General features: G+C 41.7%; 1 protein-coding gene across 1 annotated transcript in view; it reads right to left on the bottom strand.

Moving 5' to 3' along the window:
- GRIN2A (glutamate ionotropic receptor NMDA type subunit 2A) overlaps nucleotides 1-24,788 on the bottom strand; it is a 435,347-nt gene that overhangs the window by 137,533 nt on the left and 273,026 nt on the right. Inside the window, exon 4 of the mRNA XM_025275634.3 lies at nucleotides 6,054-6,168. Within this exon, the coding sequence (XP_025131419.1) occupies nucleotides 6,054-6,168 (115 nt within the window). The remainder of the gene's footprint in view (nucleotides 1-6,053; nucleotides 6,169-24,788) is intronic.

The raw sequence follows: 24,788 nt of genomic DNA, 5'->3' as shown, positions 1-24,788 counted from the left end.
CTAGTGTTGTCTCTCCTTGAACTTCATACAAATGGAAGATGACATACAGTATCTTCTGTGTCTGGTTTCTTTTGTTCAACATAATGCTTCTGCAATTCATCCACATTGTTGTGGGTATTACAAGCTCACAACTTATTCAAGTGTAGCAATCCACTTTATGGGTTTCCCTGACAGCTCGGTTGGTAAAGAATCTGCCTGCAATGCAGGAGACTCTGGTTCAATTCCTGGGTCAGGAAGATCTGCTGGAGAAGGGATAGGGTATCCACTCCAGTATTCTTGGGCTTCCCTTGTGGCTCAGCTGGTAAAGAATCCGCCTGCAGTGTGGGAGACCTGGGTTTGATCCCTGGGTTGGGAAGATTCCCTGGAGATGGGAAAGGCTACCCACTCGAGTATTATGGCCTGGAGAATTCCATGGACTGAGCAACTTTCATTTTCAATCCATTTTATGAATATGTATATATAATGTATTTACCTATATCCTTGTTGATGAATCTTTGATTTCTTCCTGATGTTTTGCTATTATGAATGTCTTTCACAAATATTACTTTTGGGGTATATGTTTACATGCCTTTGCAGTAAATACCTAGGAGTGGAATTGCTGGATCATACCTAGGAGTGCTGGATCATACTGTTAGTCACTCAGTCATGTCCAGCTCTTTGTGACCCCATGGACTGTATCCCACCAGGCTCCTCTGTCCATGGAATTCTCCAGGCAAAAACACTAAAGTGAGTTGCTGGAGTGAATTGCTGGAGTGAAATTGCTGGATCATAAGGGCTTCCCTGGTGGCTCAGATGGTAAAGAATCCACCGGCAATGCAAGAGACCTGGGTTTAATACCTGGTTGGGAAGATCCCCTGGAGGAGCGCACGGCAACCCACTCCAGGATTCTTGGCTGGAGAATCCCCATGGACAGAGGAGCCTGGTGGGCTTCAGTCCATGGGGTCACAAAGAGTCAGACACGACTGAGTGACCAAACCACCACATGTTCTTAACAACACTTGGTGCTGTTGGTCCTTTTTATTTTAGCCAAGCAGGGGGATGAAGTGGTAGCTCACGGTGGTTTTAATTTGCATGTCTCTGACTATCACAGATAGTAAGCATGTTTTCATGTATTTAATGGCCATTTGACTAAATTTTTGGGTAAAATTCCTAAGTCAATCTCCCATTTTAATTGTGTTGATTTTCTTTTTTTATTTTCTTTTTATTATTGATTTATAGGAGTTCTTTATATATTCTGGATATGAGTCCTTTGATTCAGATAATTAAAAAAAATTTTTTTTTCTGAATGTGTGGCTTGACTTTTTCATTTTCTAACAGTGTCTATACATGGGCAAAAGATTTAAATTTTGATGGAGTTCAGTTTATTACTTTTACAGTATGCTTTCTTATAGCTCAAAAATATCCTCCTAATTTTTTCTTATAGAAATTTTACATTTAAGTCTGTTTTTAAGGTTTTGTGTATAGTATGAACTGAGTCAAGGTTGCTTTCTGTTTGTTTTGCATTTTTTTTTCCCTCACTAAGAATATCCAGTTGACCTAGCAGCACTTATTGAAAAGGCTTTCCTTTCTCCCATTGTTATAATTATTCATCAAAAATCATTCTAATATATATTTATGAACCTATTTTCATTATCTCATCATTATACAAGATATTAGCTATAGAATTTCCATAGATAACTTTTATCAGATTGAGGAATGGTCCTTGTTTGTCAAGAATGGATATTGGTACATACACAACCACGTGTAACACAGATAGCTAGTGGGAAGTACAGCAGAGGGAGCTCAGCTTGGGGCCCGCTGATGACCTAGAGGGGTGGGATGAGGGGGTGGGAGGGAGGCTCCTGAGGGAGGGATACATGTACACATATGGCTGGTCCATGATGTTGTACAAAGAAACCAACACAGCATTCTAAAGCAATTATATTCCAGTAAAAAAAAAAAAAATGGATATTGGATTTTGTCAAATGCTTTGTCTGCATCTATTGAGATGATTATATAATTTTCTCCTTATTATGTCAATATGGCAAATTATATTGATTTATTTTTTGATGTTAAACCAATTTTGCATTCCTAGAATAAACCCCACTTATCCATAATGTAGTTTCCTTTTCCAATATATTGCTGAACTATGATTACTAAAATACTGAAAATCTCTGTGTAGATTTGCATTATTTCTTTTTAAAATATTTGATAGATAGAATTTCCAGTGAAGCCATTTAGGCCTGAAGTTTTTTTTTTTTTTTAAATGGGAAGGGTTTTACTTTTGAATCAAGTTTCTCAGGAACTATTCAGATTGTCTATTGGCTTTGTTGATTTTCTTTATACTTTATGTTCTACTTTGTTGATTTTTATGCTTATCATATTCTTCCTCTACTTCATTTGGGTTTCGTTTGCTCTCTTTTTTACCTAGTGCCTTAATGTAGAAGCTTAAATCATTGACTTTACAATTTCCTTTTTATAAAATTATAAGCATTGAAACCTATGGATTTCCCTATTAGCAAGTCACCAACGTTATTCTTCAAATTTTGATATGCTGTGCTTTCACTGCTGTGGTTTAGTTGCTAAGTCATGTCCAACTCTTTTGTGACTCCATGTGCTGTAGGCCACCAGGCTCCTCTGTCCATGGGATCACCCAGGCAAGAGTACTAGAGCGACTTGCCATTTCTTTCTTCAGGCGGTCTTCCCGACCCAAGAATCGGACCTGTGTCTCCTGCATATCTTCTTATCATTAATTTTTATTTCAATGCTGCTATGGTCAAAGAACGCACTGGGCATATTTTAATCCTTTTAAATAGACTTATTTTAGGCTCCAGCATATAGTCGGCTGTGGTCACTGTTTCAAGTGCACTGGAAGGAATGTGAGCTTTGTAGCTACTGGATGTAGCAAAACAAACTCTGAAACTTCCTCTTCATCATCCCCTAGCAGGGATCTCTCACTGGCCCCCTACCCCAAAGGCAATGCTTCTGTGTGCACAGTCTTGTTTTCTGATCCTAGTAAAGTATAATATGACTTCCACACTATATCCCATGTCTTCCTACCCCTAGGTCTGATGTGCCAAGTGAAGACAAATCTGGGGCTGCTAAAGTGGTTCAGAGACGTGGCACTGCTTGTCCAAAAAGATGTGATAACAATATAACCCTTTTTCCTTTTCATTATCTTTTATTCTGCTTTCCACGCGATATTGTGATGACTAATTTGGCTCAGATCATGAACTCCTTACTGCCAAATTCAGACTTAAATTGAAGAAAGTAGGGAAAACCACTAGACCATTCAGGTATGACCTAAATTATATCCCTTATGATTATACAGTGGAAGTGAGAAATAGATTTAAGGGACTAGATCTGATAGACAGAGTGCCTGATGAACTATGGATGGAGGTTCATGACATTGTATAGGAGACAGGGATCAAGACCATCCCCATGGAAAAGAAATGCAAAAAAGCAAAATGGCTGTCTGACGAGGCCTTACAAATAGCTGTGAAAAGAAGAGAAGTGAAAAGCAAAGGAGAAAAGGAAAGATATAAGCATCTGGATGCAGAGTTCCAAAGAATAGCAAGGAGAGATAAGAAAGCCTTCCTCAGCAATTAATGCAAAGAAATGGAGGAAAACAACAGAATGGGAAAGACTAGAGATCTTTTCAAGAAAATTAGAGATAATAAGGGAACATTTCATGCAAAGATGGGCTCAATAAAGGACAGAAATGGTAGGGACCTAACAGAAGCAGATGATATTAAGAGGTGGCAAGAATACACAGAAGAACTGTACAAAAAAGAGCTTCACAACCCAGATAATCATGATGGTGTGATCACTCATCAAGAGCCAGACATCCTGGAATGTGAAGTCAAGTGGGCCTTAGAAAGCATCACTACGAACAAAGCTAATGGAGGTGATGGAATTCCAGTGGAGCTATTTCAAATCCTGAAAGGTGATGCTGTGAAAGTGCTGCACTCAATCTGCCAGCACATTTGGAAAACTCAGCAGTGGCCACAGGACTGGAAAAGGTCAGTTTTCATTCCAATCCCAAAGAAAGGCAATGCCAAAGAATGCTCAAACTACCACACAATTGCACTCATCTTACATGCTAGTAAAGTAACGCTCAAAATTCCCCAAGCCAGGCTTCAGCAATATGTGAACCGTGAACTTCCAGATGTTCCAGCTGGTTTTAGAAAAGGCAGAGGAACCAGAGATCAAATTGCCTACATCTGCTGGATCATCAAAAAAGCAAGAGAGTTCCAGAAAAACATCTGTTTCTGCTTTATTGACTATGCCAAAGCCTTTGACTGTGTGGATCACAACAAACTGTGGAAAATTCTGAAAGAGATGGGAATACCAGACCATCTGACCTGCCTCTGGAGAAACCTATATGCAGGTCAGGAAGCAACAGTTAGAACTGGACATGGAACAACAGACTGGTTCCAAATAGGAAAAGGTGTATGTCAAGGCTGTATATTGTCACCCTGTTTATTTAACTTATATGCAGAGTACATCATGAGAAACGCTGGGCTGGAAGAAGCACAAGCTGAAATCAAGATTGCCAGGAGAAATATCAATAACCTCAGATATGCAGATGACACCACCCTTATGACAGAAAGTGAAGAGGAACTAAAAGCCTCTTGATGAAAGTGAAAGTGGAGAGTGAAAAAGTTGGCTTAAAGCTCAACATCCAGAAAACTAAGATCACAGCATCTGGTCCCATCACTTCATGGAAAATAGATGGGGAAACAGTGGAAACAATGTCAGACTTTCTTTTGGGGGGGCTCCAAAATCACTGCAGATGGTGATTGCAGCCATGAAATTAAAAGACGCTTACTCCTTGGAAGGAAAGTTATGACCAACCTATATAGTATACTGAAAAGCAGAGATATTATGTTGCCAACAAAGGTCTGTCTAGTCAAGGCTATGGTTTTTCCAGTGGTCATGTATGGATGTGAGAGTTGGACTGTGAAGAAAGCTGAGCACTGAGGAATTGATGCTTTTGAACTGTGGTGTTGGAGGAGACTCTTGAGAGTCCCTTGGACTGCAAGGAGATCCAACCAGTCCATCCTAAAGGAGATCAGTCCTGGATGTTCACTGGAAGGAGTGATGCTGAAGCTGAAACTCCAATACTTTGGCCACTTCATGGGGAGAGTTGACTCATTGGAAAAGACCCTGATTCTGGGAGGGATTGGGGGCAGGAGGAGAAGGGGACGACAAAGGATGAGATGGCTGGATGGCATCACCTACTCGATGGACGTGAGTTTGAGTGAACTCTGGAAGTTGGTGATGGCAGGGAGGTCTGGCATGCTGTGATTCATGGGGTTGCAAAGAGTCAGACACGACTGAGCGACTGAACTGAACTGAACTGAACTGAGAGCTGAGAGTTGGTTATGGGGGAGGAAGAATGTCGCTGGGCCAGATGTTGCCACTATACTCACAGGATCATCTCCATCTCCCTGTGAAGTCTCTCCTCTCTGACTCAGGACACAGCTTGTGTGGTATGTCAGATAAGCTTTTCCTGTACACTGAGTTTTTATATTTCTTAATAGTTAACATACATGTGCTGGAAAATGTGCTTTACAAGAAACAGAACATCCGTCTCCAACCCATGACTTGAAGAATGGATACATTTAAGTTTTGGAATTGACTGGACTCAAAGCAAAAGACCAAACAAATGAAGATATAGGGGGTTCACTCAAGGGCCAAATGTGTGACTATGATACCAAGTTATGAGGCTTAGACAAACCGGTGTGATCACTGCCATAGAGTCAGTACTTGCTACTGTAATGATGTGAACCAAACTTCACTGACTTTAAATTATTCCAAGTCCTTCCAGGATGCTCCCTACTCAGATCTGTGAACCCAATGCAGAAAGCAACACACAACAGCCTGAGTCCACCCAGGGAAAGCACCTCCATCACGCCTGACAGTATCTGTCTGTCTTGTTCCCAGCGGGGCCCTGAGATGGCATCTGCAGCCGCTCAGGGGGAAATGCTTTGGGGAAAGGAGGAGTTTGAGCCCGCTTCTGCCCATCCCCTCCTGCCTCCCCTGTATTTGGCACATGGAAGGATGCTCACCTTTTCCCACTCACGGTCCTTGTTCAGCACGATGACCACGAGTCTGGGATGCACCTGGTAGCCTTCCTCGGTGAAGGACAAGTCTTTGCCATCCCACGTCACATTGACCATGAATCTGGAGAAAGGAAGAGAGAAAGACAAATGTTTAGGGAAAAATCTAAGAGGTTTCAGACAAATGAGCGGACGCCACCATCCGTGTAACGCTGAGAAGGTGTAAACTCATTGCCAGCAGCCTCTACCTGTGGAAGCATCAGTACCTGTGCAGGCTCTGCTCATCTCCATGCACTCTTTTCCATGAGCCTGTAATCACTCCCAGACTCCCGTAACTGGTTGCAATTAACAGATGAGTTGGAACATTTTTGTCCTGTCAGACTACAGACCTTTGTTCAATGATCTTCTAACAAGAGGATCTGAAAGCATGTTTTAATAAGCTACTCTAAAGGAAACTGCTTGCTCACAAGCCACATGGTATACAACATCAAAGAAATGATATCCCATTAATTCATTATTTGTTCACCTAATATTTATTAAATATTTGCTACATGCCAGTAATCAGCTAGTTGACTGGGGATAAACAAGAAAATAGACATGATCCTGCTCTCCAGAAGCTTATAGTCTAAGAGAGAGGACAGGTATTAATTGGTTAATTACAGATATATGACAAGTGTTGGGCTTCCCAGGTGGCTCAGTGGTAAAGACTCTATCTGCAATGCAGGACATGTAGGTTTGATCCCCGAGTCAGGAAGATCCCCTGAAGAAGGAAATGGCAACCCACTCTAGTATTTTCGCCTGGGAAATCCCATGGACAGAGGAGCCTGGTGGGCTACAGACCATGGGGCCGCAAAGATTCAGACATGACTTTGTGACTCAACAACAACAGATGACAAGTGTCAGGATGGCAGGGGTGGGGGTGTATGTGCTCCGTGAAAGTGAAATGGGGGTCAGGCCAGGCTTCTATAAGGAAGTGCAGCCTGACCTGAAGGATGAGGCAGCATTAACTAGATAAGAAAAGACACAAGCACACTCAAGCAAAGGGGGCAGCATGGGCAAAGGTCCTGTGGTAGTGCTTACCAAGGCCTGAGTGCAAACCAGTGCGGCTGGAGCAGAGAGAGCCAAGGGGCTGTGGGCTGTGGTGTGGGTGAGAATGTGAATGGGGCAGACAGTGCAAAGCTTTTCAGGCCATTTAGGGAGTCCTGTCTTTGCTTTAAAACAATAGAAGGACATTGAAGATTTTAACCAGTGATATAATCAGACTTGAAGGTTGTGTAGAGAACAGGCTTGCAGAGGACCACAGTGAGTATGGGGGACTGGTTACAGTGCTCTTATTAATCCAGGTTAGAGATGATGCTGGCTTTGACCCCAAAAGAGGAGGAGAAGGAAGAGCAGGAGCCCCAACACACAGGATCAAGTGGAGAAGTTTTTAGCAGGTATTTAGGGACAGGTTAGATGTGAGGGTGGAGGAGAGAAGCATCATGAATGGGTCTTCAGTGTCTGCCCTGTACAACATCCATCAGTTATCTTTATCACAAGGGATGCTTGTCTGTCTCACAATACTCCATCTCCAACCCTCCCTTCTCAAAACCACTTGCCTGTAGCCAGGCTCAGTGCTGACATGAAACAAGACAGGATTTGGGAGGGAAGGTTCTCAGGGATTCACATTTCCTTTTCAGCTTGAGAAAACTGTGACGCTGTTAAAGATGTCCAGAAAACGTAGCACTTAGCAGATAGTCAGCAAATGCAGTATGGTGGTTAAAAGCAATCAAACACCTCCAGAAAGGCAGGGTATCTCAAAGCTGGAGCATTTTCTTGCTTTATATTCCCTTAACAACAACAGCAGCTAAAGAAGTAAAATACTAAGGAAGAGGACTAGAATATAACAACAATTCCATGTGACTGGCCTGATTGATCACATGTCTGCCCCCGGGCAGCCACAGCACACAAGACCTGACTTGTCCTCTGGGGAAAGAATCAGGTCTCTAAGGTGAAGAAAGTGGGGGAAAGGCAAAGAACATTTCTGTGTATCCATTCAATGGCCTCTTTGAGTCCTTAAAAAATCATGTTTTTCAAGAAAAGTTAATGGCATGAAGATAATTCTCACTACGTACTGTTAAACAAGCAGAAAAGAAGATAAAAATAGGGTTTGTCTATGCATGGAAAGATTCCAGGTACTTTCTATTTTCTTTTGTGTTATCTTTGTACTCTTGAAATTTTCTGCAAATACTTTTTATTTTTAACAAAGATACTCTTTGTTTAAACACAGAAAAAAAAAATTAAACACTGCTATTCTGGAAGAGGCAAAGAGCAATCACTATCCTATTTGGTACATCTGATCATTTCCTAGGAAGATAATTTATGGATTCAACAACTATTTACTGGATGTCTATTATGTGCCAGGCCTTACAGCGAGTCCTATAAATACAGAAACAGAAAACACAGTGTGCATCCCACCCCTTCCATTCTCACAATTCAGTGACATAGACACGCAAATGTTGCTAGCACGTAGAAGGCCACTCGTGTCCTGGTGCTCTGTAAATAGGAGAAGTCGTGAGAACGTAGAGGGAAGGTCCCTAGTGTGAGCTCCGTGACATAGGGAGGGCTTCCAGGGGAATCTTCAGGAGCAAAGGGGTTGACAAGAGGTGGGGAAGAATATTCGGAGCAGAGGAGTCATCTTCAACAAAAGAGAGTCAGCAAAGGAAGTGACATGTGCTATGGGATGTAGGAAATAGCTTAGTAAGAACAACAGGCAGTGGGATGCATCCACAGAGCATCTCTGAAGCCAGATCATAGGGGCCTTAAGCGTCTGGATTTTGATCAGAAGGACGTGAGGATCATGGAAGGTTTTGAGGGGAGGAGTGACTCACTGCACATAGGAAACTGCAAAGCCAAGGGCGTAGACCCATGAAACATCACGATGGGACACTGCCCATGGAGTTTCAGCATAAAAACTACAGACAAAGCCCACCAGTGGACTTTATCTGGGCTGGCAAAAAAAAAATCCCTCACCAAGTCACTCCGTATCTGCAGTCTAAAACTCACAGTTAGGCCAGCTGATTCACTGAGGGGTTTTGCTTGTTTTAAATGTAATCCAATAAGCTCTCAAGCCAAGTTTTGATTGTACAATAACTTGAGGTAACTAGAGCTCAGGTTCAGTCTACCTAATGCCCCAAATGTAAGTGAAACTGAGAAATTTAGTCCATCCACAAGAGCTTTGGAAATACCCGGCTCATTATATGTTTGGAAAAGGCGGACCAGCGGACGAATCCTTTGGGTTTGACTTGGACACCTGGCCCAGAGGAGAGCCATTCACAGGGTTATGCTGTGTGAATGGATGTCCCTGTCACTGCTTTAATCTAGGAGCTGGCATGCCCTGTTGAGCACCTGCTCTTCTTCCGATTTGCCAGTTGAATGTACTTAAATCTCTCTCTTTTTTCATTCCCCACTTCTGTTCCCCCCACTCTTTCCCTTGCCTCCCATTTTGTAGTGAAATCAGATGGAATTAGCAGGGACATTATTTAGATGTCATTTCTCTTCTTCAGATTATATGGAAACAACTGTAAGGAAATTCTGATAACTCCAACTGTTCTGTGTTCCTTTAAGATTCAATATTCTGGGCCAATGAGTTCATATACTCAGTGTTTATATTCTCTACCTTCCTTCCTTTCTTTCTAGCTTTCTTCCTATTAAGAGTCTTCTGTCCCTTGGGAGAAAAAAAGCCCTCTAACAGAATTTCTTTTGCTCAACAGTAATTTCATTATGAAGTTGGCAGGGAACAAGTACCTATTACCTTCAATTCCACCATCCAATTTCTAGGAAGGACAATCCATATTTCCGCAGGCTTTCTTCCCACTTAAACTTACTCTAGAGAAAAATTCTTTACCCAGGGAAAAACCATTCTACACCCCACTGCTTGGTCCCCATTAACACCTGCTGGGCACTTGTATTAAACAGTAAAATCTTATCACTGTTTTATCTCTCGAAAATTGATTACAAACTTTTAGTGACCAGATAAAGTATCAGAAATTCTGGCTGCTGCTAAGCTTCGAATTACATCCTCGATATTTCCGTCAGCAATAAACACACGAGGGCATGCTGGCAAAATGTGGATTTGGGGAAGGCTCTGGTGGCTTGCAGAGGATTCATTTTTGTATTATTTTTGTCCGTTGATTGTGAAGTACCAAGCTGTTTTTAATCAGTAACAGAAAATATGTAAATTATGTGATGCACATACATCCAAGTTTCCTTTGGTACCTACAGCCTCAGGCGTATGAAGCTGAAGTCTCAGGTGAAAGAAACATTTCTGTCCCTTGTATTTTGTGCCCTATGAATGGTTGGCGTATATAGGTCAGAAATAACATGGAAAAACATGGTGGACTGTTTTTCCTACATTATCACCACCAAAAAAAATTGGGTCAGAATTATCAAGTTCTTTCAGGATCTTTCAAGATCTTATCAAGATCTGCTTTAAACAGCAGTCACCAACTACAGGTGGCTATGGAGCATTTGAAATGTGGTTAGTGTGAATAGAAATGTGCCAAAAGGGCATGATGAAACTGGATTTGGAAGACTTTGTATGAAAAAAAGAAAAGTGTAAAATCTCATGAATAAATTTATATTGATTTCATGTTGCAATACTTTAGACACGTTGATTGCAATAAGATACATCATTAAAATTAATTTCATCTTCTTTTTACTTATTCTAAGTGCTACCAGATAATTTAAGATGATAAATGGCTTACATTATATTTCTATCGGACAGCTATTCAGGACTGTCTTTGGTGTTTTGCCTTGTTTTCTTAACCAGCAGATCCATCATGAAGGCAGGGACCTCTCCTGCCTTGTTTTGTATTTTATTGCTAGTGCTGAACAGAGCGCCTGGCTCATAGGAGGTGCTAAGACAAACAGGTGCAGAATGAACAAAAGAATGAATTGCTATCTAGCAACTGCTGGGATCAAACCCTGCCTCTGCTGCTCCCCAGCTTTGTCTCTTAGGGTTGTACATTTAAAATTCTCTGAGCTTCCAATTTCATTCTTTGTAAAAAGGGATCAGGTTAAACCATATGAACTAACCGTGATGGCTTTGTGTGGTTTAACCTAACAGATCCCTAACTTCCAGGTTTTGTGAGTGGGATTAGCAATAGTTTATGAAAACATCCAGTCCAATTTCTTGTACACAGATGTTGCTAAGCCTTTACATAAAGCTTCCATGCATTTTGTAAAACAGTTTTCTACTCTGACATATTTCCTAACACACTGCCCCAAACACAGCCTTGTTAGTCCCTGTAAAGCCATGCTTATTGCTACCATTCCATTCCCTCATTGCCAGAGTGCTTTCTTTTTGTCAAAAGCCAACCATACGATATCTGCTTTTCTCTTTCTGACTTACTTCACCCTGTATGACAGATTCTTGGTCCATCCACATATTAAGGCATATATGTGGAATCTAGAAAAATGGTACAGACGAACATATTTCCAGGGCAGGAGTAGAGACACAGATGTAGAGAACAGACTCCAGCGGGGGAAGGAGAGGGTGGGATGGAGTGGGAGACGGGTTAACATATATACACTACCACGTGAAAAACAGATAGCTGGTGGGGAGCTTCTGTCCAGCACAGGGCGCTCAGCTCGGTGCTCTGTGATGACCGAGAGGGTGGGATGGGGGTGGCTGGGCAGGAAGGAGGTCCAAGAGGGAGGGGACATATGTACACTTACAGTTGATTCACATCTTTGTCCAGCAGAAACTAACACAACATTGTAAAGCAATTATACCCCAATAAAAAGAAAGAAAGAAAAAAAAAAAGTCATCCATATATGGTCTGCATCGTGTCCAACTCTTTGTGACCCCACGGACTGTAGCCCACCAAGGTCCTCTATCCATGGGCTTCTCCAGGCAAGAATACTGGAGTGGGTTGCCATTTCCTCCTGCAGGGGATCTTCCTGACCCAGGGGTCTAACCCGAGTCTCTTATGTCTCCTACATTAACAGGCAAGTTCTTTACCACTAGTACCACCTGAAAAGGCCAATTTAAAAAAAAAAAAGAAAGAAAGAAAAAATAAGCCATCCAAATATGTGCTGCATAAGCTTTTAACTATTACTTAAAATGTCTCCTTCCTCCAGATTTCTATTTTCTCTCTTTTGCCTCGTAACTCTCCTTTAACTTCCCAAATCTGATTGTTTGCAATGTTCTCTAGACATATTTATTATTCACTATTTCCCTTCAGACTTTAATTCCTTACAGTTTCATAAATGCCACCATAACCCATTCAGTGTGTCTCAATTTTCAGTTAATTTTCCATCTGCTTTGCTATTTCCCTTGTTCCCCAGGCCTTTCCCTGACTCACACTATCCCTTAAATGCCTACTCAGACTGCTTTGGGTGTCACCATTTTTTTCATTTGTCAGCTAATTTACATGTTTTGGAAAACAGAGTCACTGTTTTCTTTAACCTTTTTTCAGTTCTCAAGACACTCTCATTTTTACAAAATGTTGTGGCTCTTTCCAACGTCCTCCTGGTGGTTTGAAATCCCTTCCACTTGGATGCCTTTCTCAGCACCTTCTTATCCTCCATTAACCCTTCCCTTATGGGCATGAATCCTATCTTTAGAGCAAAGTTATGGAGCTTTTATCACTTTTAATTCCCAACTCCTGCCCCACATCTTCCCCAAATACATCCTCACACTGTCTCCTTTCAGCGAGGCTCTTGATGAGTGTACTTTCCTCTTTGCCCCATGCTCAGTCTCATATACTCATTGGTGGTTTCCGGTTTCCCTTGAATGATTACCAAAGGCATGACCACAGAGCCGAAACTTAAATGTCAGGACTGAAATATAATAACTCCAACACACAGATCTGCATAATCCAGGCCAGCAAGGCATTCAAAACGGGCTCTGAAATGACAGCATTATGAAAAAGCAAAAAAAAAAAAAAAAAAAAAAAAGAATAAAATAAAAAACTGGGTTAAAAAAAGAGAATGAATATTTACTCTTTCTCAAATTCCATTGTGGCCAAATTACAAAAGAAAAAAAACAACATATTAATGTTAATTGTCAGCTCCTGCTACTGCTAAGTTGCTTCAGTCGTGTCCGACTCTGTGCGACCCCAAAGACGGCAGCCCACCAGGCTCCCCCATCTCTGGGATTCTCCAGGCAAGAACACTGGAGTGGGTTGCCATTTCCTTCTCCAATACATGACAGTGAAAAGAGAAAGTGAAGTCGTTCAGTCGTGTCCGACTCCTAGCGACCCCATGGACTGCAGCCTACCAGGCTCCTCCGTCCATGGGATTTTCCAGGCAAGAGTACTGGAGAGGGGTGCCATTGCCTTCTCCAAATTGTCAGCTAAGCAATACTAATTTTTAAAAAGTTAGAACAGGAGTGGCAAGCTCAAAAAAGGCAAGGATATTTCTTTTGATCACTGAAATTCTAAAACACTTTAGAGTGCCTTGCAGTACAAGCGTAATTGTATTTGTTGAATAAAGGAACAAATGAACGAGTGGCCATAGGCCACTGAGATCGTGTTTATTCAATGTTTATTTTCTGTGCAACTGTAGAGAGGCAATTCTGCAAGACGACTGCTTAGTTTGGGAATCAGAAAGCTCGGTCTTAGAATGCAGTTCTGTGGCTTCCAATCCCAGGTAAGTCTCCTAAATTCTCAGAGCATCCATTTCCTCTTCTGTAAAAGTGAAATTATAATGGCCACATCTCCGTGTAATCACAGGGCTTACATTAGATGAAATTTAACGAGAGAAGGTATGTAATGTGACCAGCAGAGTGTTTGGCACATAATGGTGTCTGGTAAATGATGACAGCGGGGGTAGCAGTAGTTGTCATGGTTTCACATAATTATCTTCTCTCCTTCTAAATTTTGAAATTAAAGGGCCTTCTCTGAGATGCTGGAGGATCATCTGGGCTGCTAATCCCGGTTTCTGAAGGGAGGCAATGAACCCTCCAGGTCCCTACCCCAGGCTAATCTGATTGCTCAGAGCTCCAGGTACCCCTGGACTGGACTATGGTGCAAGGGTGCTGACCCAGATGTCAGCCTGCCCTTCATATCTCTTGGGCTTCCTGTCTCTGCTTGGTGAACATACCTGAGCCAAAGGTGATTTTTGAGGACATGCCCCACCTACTGTCTTTTGAATATAACTTCAAAGTCTAAACATGGAGTAAGTTAGGGTAAAGCTTTCTCTAGAAGTGTGACTATTCTATTCATCCCGTCATGACACAACATTCCTGACCCATCTGGCTAAAAGTCTGCAGTGGGAACAGGATCTATGGCGTAGGATCTAACGTTGTTCAATCGCTTAGGGCTGCCCAACTCTTTGTGACCCCATGGACTGCAGCACAACCAGGCTCCTCTGTCCTCCACTATCTCCTGGAGTTTGCTCCATTCATGTCCGTTGAGTCGGTGATGCTAACCATCTCATCCTCTGACACCCGCTTCTCCTTTTACCTTCCATCTTCTCTAGCATCAGGGTCTCTTCCAAAGAGTCGGGTCTTCGCATCTTGTGAGCCCATCTCTCGTAGTAAATGTCTTTCTCTATATAAATATCTTGCTAGTTCTGTTTCTCTGGAGAACCCTGACTAATACAACCCGATACTACCATCTGCCAGAAGAACTGTGAAAATAAAACATAAATCTGTGATAAATGTGATGCAAAAAGGGCCCCCGTGTTACTCATCACGTGCACAACTTTATCTTTGGGCTACAAAGTCCTTGAGGACAAGAGTTCATAACTCAGTACTTTGAACTCTAGGAACATTGTCATGTAGAGGGAAGAGCAGATTAGGGATTTGCAAGCTGCAGTTGAGTTTTTAAATCCACCATGATTGATGCTGTACCTTCAAGCAAATCATCCAGCTCCCAGGAGTGAGTTTCCCCTCACTCCTGTGTCAATGGGGAAACCACTGCTGTCTTAGTCTGCTCACACTGCTGTAACACCATACACTGGGTGCCTCAAACCACAAGCACTTATTTCTCATGGCTCTGGAGACTGCAAGTTCAAAGTCAAGCCCGGACAGATACAGGTCCTGATGAGGATCCTCTTCCCAGTTTACATACTACTTTGTGGTGTCTTCACATGGCCCAAGAGTTGGATCTCTTGTCTCCTCCTCTTTTTTCAGGACACTAATTCCATCATGAGGGCCCCACCCTCACTACCTCATCTAACCCGAATTTCTTCCCAAAAGCTCCACCTCAAAATAACATCACACTGGAGTTCATCATAACTTCAGCATGTGAATTTTGGGAGAATGCAAACATTCAGTGCAAAGCAATTACACAAAGTTAATGAGAAGTTTCATGGTGGTGGGGCTAAGAGGTAGGATTGACTTACACGTAACCGTTTAGGTCACCGTAGATGTTTGTTGTTCATAAATGGTATGACGTAAACCGTTTGTTGTTCATAAATGGTATCAACAACTATGCCAGTTTTCCCAGAACTGAGAGATTTCCTGGGAGAGGGGCCATTCAGTGCTAAAACCAGGACCTCAAGTTATGGATCAAAAATTGAGAGTTTGGTCCGGTAAGCAACACCTCTAAAGCACGTCTATAGAAAGGTTTCAAATTCATTTATCAAATACATAGTCAATTTAAACAAATATTGAGTAACCACTATATGCCAGCAACATGCAGGAGATAAAATAGTAAGTAAAAAACATGTGGTCCTTCCCATGAAGTTACTTAAGAGTTTAGTGAAAAAGCAGGTAGTATACAATAATTCCAATAAATGGTAATATACCCGCAACTAAAGTACCTGATGCTGTAGGAACATTAACAGGGGATCTAATCTCTCAGAATACTGATTATTCTTCCATTATTCCATTTCTACTTGCTTTTTTTTTTTCAGTGAAAACACCAAGTTAAGTTCTCTGAAAGACTAAAAAATTCTCATGCTTTCCATCAACATATATACACTACCATGTGTAAAATAGATAGCTAGTAAGAACATAAGGTATAGCAGGGGAGCTTGACTTGGTGCTCTGTGATGACCTAGAGGGGTAGGGGAGTTGAGAGAGGATATATGTATACACATAGCTGATTCATGTTCTTGTACAGCAGAAAGTAGCATAGCATTGTAAAGCAATTATTTGCCGGGGTGGGGGGGGGGGGAAACTCTCATGCTTTCCAGGTATATAAAATTGGACAGGTAACATCAAGGACTAAAATGGACTAGATGCAAGATTATTGAGAATGGTGAAAATCCCAGCTAAAGGCATTCAACAAATTATTTTAAAAATAATATTATAAATGAAATATAGCAATCTACTAACCATTCATTTGAACTCTCTGTTCTAAATGTAAACTTATGAATATTCATATTCCTTCCTCTAGCAAAAACCCTGCTTCCTTCTATGCCAGTACAGCTCACAAGATTGCATCCTTTGGAGGGTGGCTTACCGACACACAATGAGCCCCCTTATTTTGAAAAACACTAACCCCCGCCCCCACCACTATATACACCAGAACATTTATTCTTCTCCTCTCCTTTGACCATAAAAAAATAGATCTGGTGGGAGAGGGTAGTGCACCTGATCCAAGCTGGAACCCTCAGATCCTCTCACCTAGGAATCTGAAAATTTATAGCTGAGACAGAGACCAGAAATTTTTCAATCTGGTCCAAGGTGATAGTAACTTTGTTTCATCAGTAAATGTAGGCTCACCTCCTGACCTTTCCAAACCTTGGCTTCTCAACATTTACCTTGATTTTTCAAGAAACTCCAGTAAAGTCCCAATGGATCCCCAATAGATTTTCGATCATTCATTATCTTATTTTGTTTAAATTAAGCTGCTGCTGCTAAGTCACTTCAGTCATGTCCGACTCCGTGTGACCCCATAGACGGCAGCCTACCAGGCTCCTCCGTCCCTGGGATTCTCCAGGCAAGAACGCTGGAGTGGGTTGCCATTTCCTTCTCCAATGCATGAAAGTGAAAAGTGAAAGTGAAGTTGCTCAGTTGTGTCTGACTCTTCACGACCCCATGGACTGCAGCCTACCAGGCTCCTCCACCCATGGGAGTTCCCAGGCAAGGGGCCTGGAGTGGGTTGCCATTGCCTTCTCCAGTAAATTAAGCTAGTCAGAATTAATTTCTGTTACTTATTACTTAAACACTTTAAATAAATATTCTGCTCCTACCTGGGCTATTGAAAGATCTTACTTGGTCTCCTGACTCCCTGTATATCATCCCTTGCACTCATAGTAAGCCTACCTGCCAGATGAATGTTCTGAAATTTCAGTTTCTGTTATATGTACCTCTGCATAAAAGCTTGAAATGGCTCCCTAATGTCCAAAACTAAAATGCACGCTCCTTAGTCAACTTTAGCTTTCAACCTTCCTTCCCAAAAACTGTTCTTTACCAACCCTGCTTTGGAGCAGACTCAAATGACTGGTGGTGTCCTTGTGAATTTCCACTCCTTGGTTATTATTCCTACATTTTCTTTTACTGAGAAAACAGTAAAAACTGTTATTTCTGGCTGTTTCTTGATAATATCTCTTCCCCTACCTGACCAATAAGAGTATCTCTGGCCACAGTGATTGGGTCAGGGATTGGCACGTGACTCAAGCTCATCCAATCAGAATCTTTCTCTGGGAATTTTCTGTTGAAACTAGAGAAAATATCCACCCTTTTGACTTAAGGAGATACAGTGACAAAAGTATGTGAACCCATACCTATTTAAATGATGCTCTTCCCCATCTTATTGGGATGAAATAGTGAGCCATAACAGAGAAAAAGGAGAGAGAAAGAGGAGAAGAATGAGAGCGAAAGAGACAGACTGACAGAGATCTGAAGACATCATTTGAGCCTAGATCAAGATTTGGCAGGTAAGACATAAACCCCATATTCTTTCCAGTTGAAAAGACCAATTCATCTTGTTTAATTAAATTTATTTTATTTTATAAAAAAATTAATTTGAATTAATAAATTTTAATCAATTATATGTATTTTATTAATTAATATTCATTAAATTTATTTTAAATCAATTATTTAGGAATAAAATTAATCTATATATTTATTTATGAATAAATTTAATAAGTAAATTCATTTATTTAAAAAAATTTTTGGTCATTCTGCACTGCATGCAGGATCCAGTTCTCTGACCAGGGATTGAACCCGTGCCCTCTGCATTGGAAGCATAGAGTCTTAATCACTGGAATGTGAGAGAAATTCCTATTCTATTTTTTCTGAGCTTAATGAGAATTGGTTTTCTATCATTTAAATTCATAAAAGTCTCAATGAGTACAAAGATTCACATATTCAGACCCCTCCAAAAAAACAGCACAGAGTTCACCTCTTCTCAAAATGTTCACTGATTCTGTAGGAGGGTCCCCTACACCCTCCTCAGAACTCCCATCACTTCCTCTGCAGCTCCCTTCTCCACCTTGGTGTTTGCAGAGCTTTCCACATACATATGCATCATCCTACTGTGCACATTCCACATCCATCCATCCATCCTTGGCTGGAGGGTAAATTCCTGGGGACCAGGGGCCCTGTCTGAGTCGCTGCTGCACGCCGTGCACCCTGAGCACAGTCTGCAGAGTATGGTAGGTGATCAGTGACCATTTGCTGACTGAACAGGACCAGGTTTTCATCTGGCCAGAGCTGGAGCCCTCAGTAGCACAGAGAATGTCCCGGTGAGCTGGGTGACACCTCACGCCCATCAGGACAGAGTTAAATACGTCCTGGCCTAAATAGCGGTCTAAAGGCTGCCTCATCTCATAATGAAACTTGACAGCCCTGTGTAAATCCAGCAGTAATAATGTTTCACATCTTGCCATGAATTTCTGGTGTGGAAATGTGCCCCCTGGTAAACTCATCTCCACAGTCCTGTCCTGCACCGATAGTCATATTTTCATCCGTAAATGCTACATCACTTTCTTGGTGGGGAAGAAAATCATGTATTTACCTCCTAAAGAGCAAAGAAGAATTGCTGTTTCAACGGTGGCTGGGTTTTTTTTTTTTTTTCCTATAAATAATAGAATACAGCTCTTTCTTTCTATAGCTCCTCTTCCTATTCGTTTTCCATATTGTTTTAAAGGATTCATTTTACAACCCCAGGGAGATGATTGTGGGGAGAGTAAAAAGAAGAAGAGGAAACATAAGAGTAGGAAGGGGAAAATGAAGGAAGAGAAGTTAGAGAGAAGAAAAGGCATGGGGAAGGTAGAGAAAGGCAGAGAAATAAGAGAGTGGACAGAGAAGCCTGGGAAAAGGAGGGGGTGTTCTCTCCCACTTGAATAATAAAATGAAATGGAGTTTGAAGCAGAGCAGGGCTCTTCAGGAAAGCTGGAAAGGGCGGTGTGGGAGGAAGAGAGAGAGGTAAAAAGAGAACCCACAGTAGCACAGGGAACTCTACTCAATGCTCCGTGATGACCTCAGTGGGAAGGAAATCTTTTAAAAAGGTGATATATGCATACATAGAGCTGATTCACTTTGTCACACAGCAGAAACTTCTATACTCCAATGTAAAGAAAAAGAAAAAAGAAGATGGACGGACTCCGGAGCTGGTGCACAGGAAGCAGGAAGGGGCCCCATGCTGTGCCTTGGCACCACGCCTTCCCTGGTGACATCGGAAAAGTAGGTCAATTTCAGACCTGGCCAGGGGATGAATGGTCAGCCAGGAACAAGTGGTGGGAAGCGAGGGTGCTGAGTGAGACACTGACCTACCCACAGGACCCGTGAGATGGGGTGCCTCCCTGGGATAACAGGAAGAATGAAAGCCAGTTCTGGACCTGCTGTGCCCAATAGACCTTCCCCCCAGGATGGAAATTCATACATCTGTGATGTGCGTGGCTGCAGCTGCTCGTCACCTGGCACTACTGAGCGCTTGAAATGTGGACAGTGTGACTGGGGAACTGAATTTTCCGTTTTACTTTATTTTAATTAGCTTAAATTTAAATAGCCACATGCAGCCCGCATCTGCCAGTGTTGGACAGCTCGAGTCTGGAAGCCGTGTGAATCATTGAGGAACGAATTGATGGCTAAGAGAAACCAGGAGGCTGTTTTCCCAAACGCCCTAAGTGTACACTTCAGGTGGCACACAGATGCATTTTGATAAGTGCATAGGATGACTTTATTTGTAGAATCAAATTTGTTTATTTTAATATATATTTGAAAGTGGAACTAGCACCTCAGACCCCTTATTTCATAGATATCATTGCTTAGGCAGAAACTGCAGTGACATTTTATCTCTAAAAAAGCAAATCGATGTGAATAAGAAGTACTATGTGAAAAATATCACAGAGGGCTTAGAGATATGAAAAAGGTAATAAACATATTCATATAAATGGAATCATACAGTGTGTGACCTTTCCATGTCTGGCTTCTTTCTCTTAGCATCCTGTCTTTAAGGTTCATCCTTGATGTAGCTTTCATCAGTATTCATTCCTTTCTGGCTGAATAATATTCCATTGTATGGACATAAATATTAAGCTTATCCATCCCTCTATTGATGGACATTTGTTCACACCTTTTGGTTACTGTGAGTACTAATGCTATGAACGTTCAGGTAAAATTTTTTTTTAATATTGTTTTAAATTCTTTAGGGGTACATAACTAGGAGAGCAATTGTCTGGGGTAATGCAAAAGACAGGAACTACTGATCTGTGGAATCACTATCTGGTACTAGAGAGTCATGATGTCTGAAAACACTTTGAATGTACTTATCAGTGCCGAATTATATAGTTTAAAATGGTTAAGATGATCAATTTTATGTTATATGTTATATAAATTTTATAAATATAAATTGTATGCTATATTATATAAATTTTATATGTATTTTAATATTATTTAAAAAACCCATTTTTAAAAAATAACAAAGAGGGACTACCCTGGTGGTCCAGTGGTTAACACTTTGCCTTCCAATGCAGGGGGTGTGGGTTCTGTCCCTATTCAGGGACCTAAGATCCCACATGCCTTGTGGTCAAGGGGCCAAAACAGAACGGAAAAAAATATTGTAATGAATTCAATAAAGACTCAAAACACCATGGGATATGAGGTTTATCAGGGATCCCAGAGTTTTTTTGATCTAAACTTCTCTCCAAGAATCATTTCTATGACCTCTCTGATAGAAAGGTCAGCCTAGACACAAAGGGCCCAAGAGTAAACAGGTGCTGTGCTTACTCGCTCAGTCACATCTGACTCTATGAAACTCCATGGACTGCAGCCCGCCGGGCTCCTGCGTTCATGGGATTCTCCAGGCAAGAACACTGGAGTGGGTAGCCTATCCTTCTCCAGGGGATCGTCCCGATCTAGGAATCAGAATGGCGTCTCCCACATTGCAGGTGGATTCCTTACCAACTGAGCTACCAGGGAAGCCCAAATAAACAAGTGGCACTACATCAAACAAAAAGCTTCTTCACAGCAAAAAATTTAAAAAAAATAAGAGATAACCTAAGGAAAGGGAGAAAAATCTTTGAAAACTATATACCATATAAGAATGTGAAGTCAAGTGGGCCTTAGAAAGCATTACTACGAACAAAGCTAGTGGAGGTGATGGAATTCCAGTTGAGCTGTTCCAGGTCCTGAAAGATGATGCTGTGAAAGTGCTGCACTCAATATCCCAGCACATTTGGAAAACTCAGCAGTGGCCACAGGACTGGAAAAGGTCAGTTTTCATTCCAATCCCAAAGAAAGGCAATGCCAAAGAATGCTCAAACTCCCGCACAATTGCACTCATCTCACACACTAGTAAGGTAATGCTTAAAATTCTCCAAGCCAGGCTTCAGCAATACGTGAACCATGAACTTCCTGATGTTCAAGCTGGTTTTAGAAAAGGCAGAGGAACCAGAGATCAAATTGCCAACATCTGCTGGATCATGGAAAAAGCAAGAGAGTTCCAGAAAAACATCTATTTCTGCTTTATTGACTATGCCAAAGCCTTTGACTGGGTGGATCACAATAAACTGTGGAAAATTCTGAAAGAGATGGGAATACCAGACCACCTGATCTGCCTCTTGAGAAACCTGTATGCAGGTCAGGAAGCAACAGTTAGAACTGGACATGGAACAACAAACTGGTCCCAAATAGGAAAAGGAGTTCGTCAAGGCTGAATATTGTCACCCTGTTTATTTAACTTATATGCAGAGTACATCATGAGAAACGCTGGACTGGAAGAAACACAAGCTGGAATCAAGATTGCCAGGAGAAATCTCAATAACCTCAGATATGCAGATGACACCACCCTTATGGCAGAAAGTGAAGAGGAACTCAAAAGCCTCTTGATGAAAGTGAAAGTGGAGAGTGACAAAGTTGGCTTAAAGCTCAACATTCAGAAAACGAAGATCATGGCATCCAGTCCCATCACTTCATGGGAAATAGATGGGGAAACAGTGGAAACAGTGTCAGACTTTATTTTTCTGGGCTCCAAAATCACTGCAGATAGTGACTGCAGCCATGAAATTAAAAGACACTTACTCCTTGGAAGGAAAGTTATGACCAACCTAGATAGCATATTCAAAACCAGACACATTACTTTGCCAACAAAGGTTCGTCTAGTCAGGGCTATGGTTTTTCCTGTGGTCATGTATGGATGTGAGAGTTGGACTGTGAAGAAGGCTGAGCACCGAAGAATTGATGCTTTTGAACTGTGGTGTCAGAGAAGACTCTTGAGAGTCCCTTGGACTGCAAGGAGATCCAACCAGTCCATTCTGAAGGAGATCAGCCCTGGGATTTCTTTGGAAGGAATGATGCTAAAGCTGAAACTCCAGTACTTTGGCCACCTCATTCGAAGAGTTGACTCATTGGAAAAGACTCTGATGCTGGGAGGGATTGGGGGCAAGAGGAGAAGGGGACAACAGAGGATGAGATGGCTGGATGGCATCACTGACTCGATGGACATGAGTCTGAGTGAACTCCGGGAGTTGGTGATGGACAGGGAGGCCTGGTGTGCTGCGATTCATGGGGTTGCAAAGAGTCAGACACGACTGAGCGACTGATCTGATCTGATAGAAAAAATACAAGAAATTCACACAGCTCAACAGGGCAAAGACTAATAATCTGGTTTTTAAATGAGCAAAGGACTTGAATAGATATTTTTCCAAAGAAGATAGTCAACAGGTACATGCAAAGATGCTCAACACCACTAATCATCAGGGAAATGTAAATCAAAACCACAGTGAGACATCACCTCATACCTTTTAGAATGGTTCTTATCAAAAAGATAAAAAGACAAGCGATAACAACTGTTGGCAAGAACGTGGAGAAAGGGGAACCTTGGGAATTCACATTCTTTGTGGGAATGTGAAGTGGTTCAACAGTAATCCCACTTCCAGGTTAAATTCTAAGGAAAGAGGATCTGGAATGGGGTATCTTCACTCCCGCGTTCACTGCAGCATCATTCACAACAGCCAAGACAGAAACAACCTCAGTACCCATCTGAGGCTGGGAAAGATTGAGGGCAAGAGGAAAAGGAGATGACAGAAAGTGAGATGGCTGGATGGCATCACCGACTCAATGCACATGAGTTTGAGCAAACTCCAGGAGATAGTGAAGGACAGGGGAGCCTGGCATGCTGCAGTTGATGGGGTCACGCACAGTCGGACATGACTTAGCGAATGAACAACAACAACAATTCATCTACAGATGTGTGGATTAAAAAATGTGACACACACACAGTGGAATATTAATCAGTCATAAAAAAGAAAACTCTTCCACTGGTGAAAAAAATGGATGGACCTTGAGAGCATTGTGCTAAGTGAATTAAGTCAGACAAAGACAAATACCATATGACCTCACTTTACATATGGCATCTAAAAAAAACAAAAACCAAGCCCATAGATTACAGAGAACAGATTGGTCATTGTCAAGGCAGGGGGTGGGGAGTGGGGCAAAATGGATGAAGGGGGGTCAAAATTACAGATTTCCAGTTATCAAACAAATAAGTCAGGCAAATGTGATGTATAGCATGGTGATTATAGTTAATAATGTGCTATCTGAAAGTTGCTAAGACATAAACCTAAGCATTCTCATCACTATGTATGGTGATGGATCTTAACTAGACTTATTATGATGATCATTTTGCAATATATACAATATCAGATCATTTCGTTGTACACCTGAAGCTAATATATATCAATTATATCTCAATTAAAATACTCATCACATACGGCTGCTGTATTAAAAGAACAATACACAGAAATCACTTTATGCAGATCCTGGAACATAATAACTGAAGAATAAACATTAGTTATCACTGGTATGTGAAAAGTGAAATTGTGAGTTGCTCAGTTGTGTCTGACTCACTATGACCCCATGGACTGCAGCTCGCCAGGCTCTTCTGTCCATTGAATTCTCCAGATAAGAATACATTCATAAGAAACAGTGGGTTGCCATTCCATTCTCCAGGGAATCTTCCTGACCCAGGGATCAAACCCTGGTCTCCTGCATTGCAAGCAGATTCTTTACTATCTGAGCCATTCAGTTCACTTCAGTTCAGTCACTTAGCCATGTCCAACTCTGTGGTCCCATAGACTGCAGCATGCCAGGCTTCCTTGTCCATCACCAACTTCCAGAGTTTACTCAAACTCATCTCCATTGAGTTGGTGATGCCATCCAACCATCTCATCCTCTGTCATCCCCTTCTCCTCCTGCCTTCAATCTTTCCCAGCATCAGGGTCTTTTCCAATGAGTCGGTTCTTAGCATCAGATGGCCAAAGTATTGGAGTTTTAGCTTCAGCATCAGTCCTTCCAATGAATATTCAGAACTGATTTCCTTTAGGATGGCCTGATCTCCTTGCAGTTCAAGGGGAATCTCA

The sequence above is a fragment of the Bubalus bubalis genome, chromosome 24, assembly GCF_019923935.1.
Source record: "Bubalus bubalis isolate 160015118507 breed Murrah chromosome 24, NDDB_SH_1, whole genome shotgun sequence".
NCBI lineage: Eukaryota > Metazoa > Chordata > Mammalia > Artiodactyla > Bovidae > Bubalus > Bubalus bubalis.
Note: the sequence above shows the minus strand (reverse complement) of the source record. Positions and strands in the feature narration are given on the sequence as shown.